The sequence below is a fragment of the Hyla sarda genome, chromosome 2 (genome assembly GCF_029499605.1).
Source record: "Hyla sarda isolate aHylSar1 chromosome 2, aHylSar1.hap1, whole genome shotgun sequence".
Lineage (NCBI taxonomy): Eukaryota > Metazoa > Chordata > Amphibia > Anura > Hylidae > Hyla > Hyla sarda.
In genome coordinates, this window is record NC_079190.1 from 75861874 (window position 1) to 75871472 (window position 9599).

The 9599-nt window shown below is 42.5% G+C and overlaps 1 protein-coding gene across 1 annotated transcript in view; it reads left to right on the forward strand.

The window, feature by feature from the left end:
- Window positions 1–967: 967 nt before the first annotated feature.
- The window catches only part of ACVR1B (activin A receptor type 1B), a 56900-nt gene continuing 48268 nt past the window's right edge, over window positions 968–9599 (forward strand). The window contains exon 1 of the mRNA XM_056562114.1: window positions 968–1234. Coding sequence (XP_056418089.1) covers window positions 1159–1234 — 76 coding nt within the window. The 5' untranslated portion in view covers window positions 968–1158. The remainder of the gene's footprint in view (window positions 1235–9599) is intronic.

Here is a 9599-nt window from a genome sequence, read left to right on the forward strand (position 1 = left end):
GGGAGTTGTAGTTTTGCAACAGCTGGAGACACCCTGGTTGGGAAACAATGGTTTATGTAGAGGACAGGAGCTTCTTCAGGGTCCTATACAGTACACACAGTGTCCCAAATGGAGCAGCTACCCTGGCACAGGTAAGGAGTAGTACGGAACATGTAATTCCTCCCTGTACTGTAGGGGGCGTTACCAGACAGACAGTCAGTGCATGCACTTCAGTAATACAGGTGATTTACCAGTAAAATGCCCATTCTGATTGGTCAGTTCTTCCGGCCATTGACATGTTTTGCAGATCTGGACTGTCCGTAGCATTGTATGTTGAGTCTGGTTTCAAGTTACAATGGTCCAGAAAAAAAACATTGTATGTTGAAACTATTGTATGTTGAGGCCATTGTAAGTTGAGGGATCACTGTATTTGTTGCCACAGCAAGTCACTATGGGGCAGCTTTCTTTACCCACTGAGGACATGTTGCCCTTTACTGGGTAGATCAGTGTTTCCCAACCAGGATGCCTACAGCTATTGCAAAACTACAACTCCCAGAATGCCCGGACAGGCATGCTGGGAGTTGTAGTTTTGCAACAGCTAGAGGCAATCTAGTTGGAAAACACTAGTGTAAAAGCTTTGCCCAACTTTCATCCCACCAGTGTGAACGGCAGGAGCTCTCAGCACTACGCAAGCAACGAGGAAACAACCGGGACCTGTGTGAACGGGCGCTACACGGCTGCGGTGGAAGAGGGGGTCGCGGCTTCGCCCTCAGGCGCCCCCGTGAATGTATCTATTTGCAGGCAGGGCCCAGACAGACAGGCGCTTTATTAAATGCCGGCAGACTGCCAGCGCCAGGTAGCACTGCCCCTTTAAGGCGCGCGCCACACACGACCTGAATACGCGCAACCCACCAAGTGGAAACAAAAGATTCTTCAACCTACGTCACTGCCACCCCGCCCACCCGCTGACTGGAGTGGGCGGGGCATAGCGCCCAACCAATGGCCGTGTGCTGTTTTCCCCTACGGCTGTGGGCGGAGCGCAGCGGCAGAGAGGTGTGGAACGCAAAGTCTGCGTTCCAGTACTGGAAGGAGGCCGCGCTGTGCGGCGCGCTCCCGTAGTGCTGTTCTGTCTGGATCGCTTGTGGTCGCGCAGTCAGTGGTCGCTGTGCGGTGGTTACTATGGCGGAGCTGCCGGCCTTCTTCATCGCTACCATCCACATCTTTCTGCTCGGTGGCTGCCCCGCTTTGACGAATGGTGAGTGACGGGGCTGGCAGTGTGTGGTTCCGGGCGGACAAGGGCTAGGAGTCCGCGGAGAACGGGAGGAGGTAGAGAGAGTGCAGGCAGTGAGGAAGGGGAGGAGGTTACCTATACATACACAGGACACACATAATACCTATACACAATACATAAACAATACACATAATACGTATACAGGACATAAACAATATACACATACATAATGCATGCACAGGACATACATAATACCTATACACAATACACACATAATACATAAACAATACACATAATACGTATACAGGACATAAACAATATACACATACATAATGCATGCACAGGACATACATATACAGGACATGATACATTCATAATACATATACAATACACATACATAATGCTTGCTCAGGACATACATAATACCTATACACAATACACACATAATACATAAACAATACACATAATACGTATACAGGACATAAACAATATACACATACATAATGCATGCACAGGACATACATATACAGGACATGATACATTCATAATACATATACAATACACATACATAATGCTTGCTCAGGACATACATAATACCTATACACAATACACACATAATACATAAACAATACACATAATACGTATACAGGACATAAACAATATACACATACATAATGCATGCACAGGACATACATATACAGGACATGATACATTCATAATACATATACAATACACATACATAATGCTTGCTCAGGACATACATATACAGGACATACATAATACCTATACACAATACATACAATACATAATATGTGTACAGGACATATACAATATACACATACATAATGCATGCACAGGACATATACAGAAAAAAGAATATATACAATACATATACAGGACATGATACATTCATAATACATATACAATACACATACATGATGCTTGCACAGGACATACATATACAGGACATACAATACATTTATAATACATATACAGTACATGTACAGGACATTTACAATACACACATAATACGTATACAGGACATAAACAATGTACACATACATAATGCATGCACAGGACATACATATACAGAAAAAAAGAATACATATACAGGACATGATACATTCATAATACATATACACTGCACATAAAAATACATATACAGGACATACAATACATTTATAATACATATACAGTACATGTACAGGACATTTACAATACACACGTATAATTCATGCACAGGACAAATACAATACATACTCAAGACATACAAAATACATACCCAGGACAAACAATACATATACAATACCTTCATAATACACTTATAGAACATATACAGGACATACAATGTAGACATAATAGACATACACGGCATATACAGTATGTACATACATAATACATACACAGGACATATACATACAATACGTATACATGACATATATATATATATATATATATATATATATATATATATATATATTGTATGTATCTCTTGCAAAATACACGTGTTTATACAGTATTAATATACAGGGCATATATACTTACACAGGACATCCTGTATATGTATACATAATACATATACAGGAAAAATACAATACATTCATAATTCATATACTATACATTCATAATGCATACACTGGACATAAGTAATACATTTACATGACATACAATCTGTTCATAATATACACAGTACAAGACATATACAATGCACACATACATAATGCAGGCACAGGACAAATAAAATACATACACAGGAAATACATAATACATATACAAATTTACAATACACACACACACACATATATATATATATATATATCATGTACATGACATACAATATATACATAATAGACATACTGGACATATGCAATACATACTACATATAAGTTTACCCTATACAATACATATGTATATAATACTCGCATATGCATAATACACTAGTGTATACAATAATAATGATACACAGGACATATACAACATATATACAGGACATACATAATACATATAAGGGACATACACAATACATAAATGAGGGAGCAATGGCTGGGATTCTGAGGAGGAACTGGGGCAGTGAGGATGGCATATGGGAGAGGTGGCAATGGGTATTGGGGATGGTATAGAGCAGTGGTCTCCAACCTGCGGACCTCCAGATGTTGCAAAACTACAACTCCCAGCATGCCCGGACAGCCGTTGGCTGTCCGGGCATGCTGGGAGTTGTAGTTTTGCAACATCTGGAGGTCCGCAGGTTGGAGACCACTGGTATATAGGATAGGGGGAGTGCGGATGTTCTATTGGATAGAGACGTTGAGCTGCATTGGTGGTAGGTGGCCTTGGTGCGGATCCCTCGCACCGGTCATGTCGGACATGCCACATTAGAACCTGATAAGATCATTCTGACAGTGTCAAGAAGTGATGAATGCAAAATGTGAGAGCTGCTGAGATATGGGGGTGCACAGAGTCTGTTCTGTGGCACATTGGGATTGTCATTGTTTACTTATAATAGCCAATTTACGGGTTACACTATTTACCCTAGACAAACTGCCTTAAAACTGCGGCACACCAGCTGTTTCAAAACTACAAGTCCCAGCATACCTGGACCGTGGTTGGTTGCCCGTACATGCGGGGGCATTGTAGAGTCTCAGTTGCAGGACACTGCTCTATAATGTTTTATAACAATGAAATGTTTACTAACAATGATGATGTCTTAATCTCCGGGTGAAATCTTTTATGGATGGTTGAACTTTTATCACAGTTTTATTGTTTTATGTGATTATGTGATGTGGATGGTTAAAATATTAACCAATATTGTACCATAGCTTACTGCCAACTAGGGGCACCGCGTGTACCTATTGCTTCGTGCTTGTTTATATGTGCACATTAATATGTAGTATTTGCTTGTAAAAGTGCCATCCCTTCCTGGGATCTCCTCTAAAGATGATTGTAGCTGATACTTATCCTTTCGGTATTGTCGTCCGCCTTCCTTATTAACCACTTGGTGCTCTAGTAGACGATACTTGGCGGCATTACATGGGTTGACCATGAGATCAGGCAGCCTACAGCCATCTGAGCCTCCATTTTGATGATGGATCCCAGTTACAGGCTGGACCAGACAGACACATTTTCACAGCTGTCATTTGAGGCTTTTAAGATATCACGGTTACATTTTTTTCCCTTTTAAATCTACACGAATGTAATATATTTTTTTTCCCTTCCCTGTGGGCTTTTTGCTTTCTGATATCCGGCTTCTGAAATTGGATACAACCTTTCTTAGCACTGGATGTCACCTTCCTTTAAAAAAAAATAAAAAAAAAATAAAAAAAGCTCCATGTGTGTCCAATGTCAAGTTCTGCATTTAAAAATAAATACACTGCTCAAAAAAGATAAAGGGAACACCTAAACAACACAATGTACCTCCAAGTCAATGACACTTCTGTGAAATCACACTGTCCACTCAGGAAGCAACACTGATTGCCAATCAATTTCACATGCTGTTGTGCAAATGGAACAGACAACAGGTGGAAATTATAGGCAATTAGCAAGACACCCCCCAATAAAGGAGTGGTTCTGCCGGTGGTGACCACAGACCACTTCTCAGTTCCTATGCTTCCTGAATGATGTTTTGGTCACTTTTGAATGCTGTCAGTGCTTTCACTCTAGTGGTAGCATGAGATGTAGTCTACAACCCACACAAGTGGCTCAGGTAGTGCAGCTCATCCAGGATGGCACATCAATGCGAGCTGTGGCAAGAAGGTTTGCTGTGTCTGTCAGCGTAGTGTACAGAGTATGGAGGCGCTACCGGGGGGCATGGAGGAGGGCAACAACCCAGCAGCAGGACCGCTACCTCCGCCTTTGTGCAAGGAGGAGCAGGAGGAGCACTGCCAGAGCCCTGCAAAATGACCTCCAGCAGGCCACAAATGTGCATGTGTCCACTCAAACGGTCAGAAACAGACTCCATGAGGATGGTATGAGGGCCCGACGTCCACAGGTGGGGGTTGTGCTTACAGCCCAACACCGTGCAGGATGTTTGGCATTTTCCAGAGAACACCAACATTGGCAAATTCGCCACTGGCGCCCTGTGCTCTTCACAGAAGAAAGCAGGTTCACACTGAGCACATGTGACAGACGCGACAGAGTCTGGAGACTATGTGGAAAATGTTCTGCTGCTTACAATATCCTCCAGCATGACCCATTTGGTGGTGGGTCAGTAATGGTGTGGGGTGGCATTTCTTTGAGGGGCCGCACAGCCCTCCATGTGCTTGCCAGAGGTAGCCTGACTGCCATTGGGTACCCAGATGAGATCCTCAGAACCCTTGTGAGAACATATGCTGGTGGCCCTGGGTTCCTCCTAATGTAAGACAATGCTAGACCTCATGTGGCTGGAGTGTCAGCAGTTCCTGCAAGAGGAAGGCATTGATGCTATGGACTGGCCCGCCCGTACCCCAGACCTGAATCAGATTGAGCACATCTGGGACGTCTCGCTCCATCCACCAACACCACATTGCACCACGGATGCTTGAGTCCAGGTCTGGGAGGACATCCCTCAGAAGACCATCCTCCACCTCATAAGGAGAGGAGCATGTCCAGGCATTGTAGGGAGGTCATACGGGCACGTGGAGGCCACACACACTACTGAGCCTAATTTTGACTTGTTTTAAGGACATTACATAAAGTTGGATCAGCCTGTAGTTGTTTTTTCCACTTTGATTTTGAGTGTGACTCCATATCCAGACCTCCATGGGTTGATAAATTTGATTTCCATTGATCATTTGTGGGATTTTGTTGTCAGCACATTCAACTATGTAAAGACGAATGAATTTCATATGATTAGTTCATTCATTCAGATCTAGGATGTGTTATCTTAGTGTTCCCTTTATTTTTTTGAGCAGTGTATATGTGAACCCAGCCTTGGGGTACGTTCACATGTACGTATTTTTGCTGCAGATTTCCTTCAGCAGATTTTGCTGCTTATTGAAGTCAATGGGCAGCAAAATCTGCAGCAAAAATATGCACGTGTGAACACACGCTAAGTCTTTAAAATTGACTTTCAGTGAATTGTTTGTGCCGCTTTTTTGCTTCTATCATTTGTCGTCAGTACATCCCTTATTACGCAGGACGATATGCGGCTGATGAACAAAGTAATAGGACCCTAAGGGTACGTTCACACGAGCGGATTTTCGCAGCATATTTCGCTGCGGATTTGCTCATGAAGGCCCGCTCTATGCTGTCTTTACATGTGCCTGCTTGTCTTGGCAATACCCGCTACGAGCAGACACACTGCGATGTGCGAGTCGCAGTATACTCGCACATCGCGGGAGCTCTCTGCCTAGCTCAGAGCCGGGAGAGTGGCCGCAATGTGCGAGTACGCCGCGCACATCGCTGCAGTGTATCTGCTTGTCGCAGCATATTGCCGCTACAAGCAGGCACATGTAAAGACAGCATAGAGCGGGGCCTTCACTAGTGAATCCGCAGCGTAAAATACGCGGTAAATCCGCTCGTGTGAACGTACCCTTAGGCTATGTTCACACGGTGGAATTTCCGCAATACCACAAATTCAGTTCAGCAAAGCTTGAACACAGAACAGCGGCAAAATTCAAGCTCCATTGACTTCAATGGGATTCCGCAAAATATAAAACTGATCTTATATTTTTGTGGAATGGGGAATTTACATGGCAGTATGTCTGCTGCGGGAATTCCACCATCTGAATGGGACAGAGAAATCCCATTGAACGTAACGTGGCATTAAATTTCGAAATTCCACACCGAAATGTCACAGTGTGAACATACCCTTAGTGTGTGGTGAGTGTAGGAAGAGTATTCCTATGTCAAAGTGATGGCATATTGCTAGGTAATGGAGATCCAACCTTAGGGGACCCCATCAGTCACCAAATAACAGTATCTTGGTTTTGGGCTTTCTCTGGTATACAGTGGTCTTCAGTGCTGGATTAGTAATGGCGAGACTGTCGAATATCACTGCCGTCCAGTGCAAAACAACTTTATCGTTTCCTGAAACATTTAACTTGTAACTAAAGTACACAGAAGCAAAGCGAGACGTGTTAATAGTTCGGCGTTGTGAAATGGCATTAAATAAACATTCTGTTAGATTCTTCTTAAATGTGCTCTGCCAAGATCTGTAGGAGTGCACCTTAGTATTAGCAGCAGCCTGTTCTCATCTGGGGAGGTAGCGTTCAGGAGCCAGGAAAATATCCAACACGCTGAGCAGATTTAAGGCCTTGTATCCATGATCGCTAGATTACACTTCACATTGGGATTCATTTTGCAAACCTCGTGTTTGACAAGATCACCAAGATGCACAGTGCAGGGTTGTGGAATTCTTATCGCCCGACGCCCGGGACATGCAGTTTCAGGTGCCGGGCAGGTGACTTTTTCCGTCCCTTAGCCTGGCTTCGGGCAAGCAGGGCCGGACCTGACAAGCGCAGTGGCGCTCAGAGTGTATGAAGAGGGCTCCGGACTTCTGCCCGCTCCATACTCTGCAGCCCCCGGCTGTTTTCAGTAGCTGGGGGCCGCTGCTAATAGCCAGAATGCAGCGATCGCCACGGCTGTCTATTAACCCTTTAGATTGCCTAAAGGGACATGTGAATGTTCCGTAGTGGGTTAGTGGGGTGGATCGCCCCCCCCCCCCCCCGCAGCGTGATCACAGGGGGGGGGGGGGGGGCGGTAATCCACTATAGATGAAGCCGGAGGGTTTACCTCTGCTTCCCTGGTGTCTTGGGCTCTGTCATTGATAGAACGTGGCTAGACTAGGCTCTATCAATGGATTGCAGAGCACACAGATCAATGGAGTTCAATAGAACTCTATTGATCCGTATGAGTAATCTAATGATTCCTCCTAAGTCTAAAAAAAAGTTTTAATAAAAGATTAAAAGGCACACATTAAAGGGGTATTCCAGGCCAAAACTTTTTTTTATATATATATATATATATATATATATATATATATATCAACTGGCTCCGGAAAGTTAAACAGATTTGTAAATTACTTCTATTAAAAAATCTTAATCCTTCCAATAGTTATTAGCTTCTGAAGTTTTCTGTCTAACTGCTCAATGATGATGTCACGTCCCGGGAGCTGTGCATGATGGGAGAATATCCCCATAGGAGCTGCACAGCTCCCGGGACGCGAGTCATCAGAGAGCAGTTAGACAGAAAACAGCAACTCAACTTCAGAAGCTAATAACTATTGGAAGGATTAAGATTTTTTTAATAGAAGTAATTTACAAATCTGTTTAACTTTCCGGAGCCAGTTGATATATAAAAAAAAGTTTTTGCCTGGAATAACCCTTTAACCCCTTCCATGTTAAAAGTTTAAATCACCCCTTTTTCCTATATAAAACATGTAACCATAATAAAAATAAACAATAAACATTTAGTATTGCTGCGTGCATAATTGTATGAACTATTAAAATATAACATTATGTATTCCGTACGGTAAATGACGTAAATGTAGAAAGAAAAAAAATAAATACCAAACCACAGAATTGCAATTTTTATAATATCCCAGAAAAAAGTTAAAAAGTGATTAAAAAGTCAGATCAATGCCAAAATGGTACCGATACAAAAAACAGATTATGGTGCAAAAAAGTAGCCTTCATACAGCCTGATATGCGGGAAAAAAAAGCTACAGGGGTCACAAAATGGCAATAAATTTTTTTTTTTTTTTAAAGTCCAGAATTTTTAAAAAAATTAGTAAAACATGACGGAAACTGTACAAATCCGGTATTGCTGTAATCAGGTGACCTAAAGTATCAAACATGTTATCTCAACCACAAGGTAAATGGTGTAGAAAAGAAAACCACCAAATCTGCAAAATTATCTTTTACTATTTCAATCTCACTTCACCGTTTTATACGGTATATTTTTTTGGTTGGGAGAATATGTTATTGAAAAATTAAAAGGTATTATTATAGTAGGTAGTTATGGCTATTATAGGGCGAAGAGGAAAAAATTAGTGTAAAAGCAAAAATTGGTCCGGACAAGTGGATCGTCATGAGGGACAAACAGATTTTGCTCCGTTTTAGTCCTGTGCACAAGTATTTTTATTTTTATTTTTTTTTTAATTAAATCTCCACACCCCTGCAGTGTGAACACTGGCTTAGTGTATTTCACAACATCCTTGTCACTATGGGGCAGCTTCATCCACTCAAAAACTGTTCTTTACTGGGTAGAACAGTGTTTTCCAACCAGTGTGCCTCCTGCTATTGCAAAACTACAACTCCCAGTATGCCCGGACAGCCAACGGCTGTCCGGGCATGCTGGGATTTGTAGTTTTGCAACAGCTGGAGGTCCGCAGTTTGGAGACCATTGGTTTGGGACAACTAATCCCATAACACCATTGTCTCCCTATTGTTGAGTTTACAAGCAGGAGAAGTGT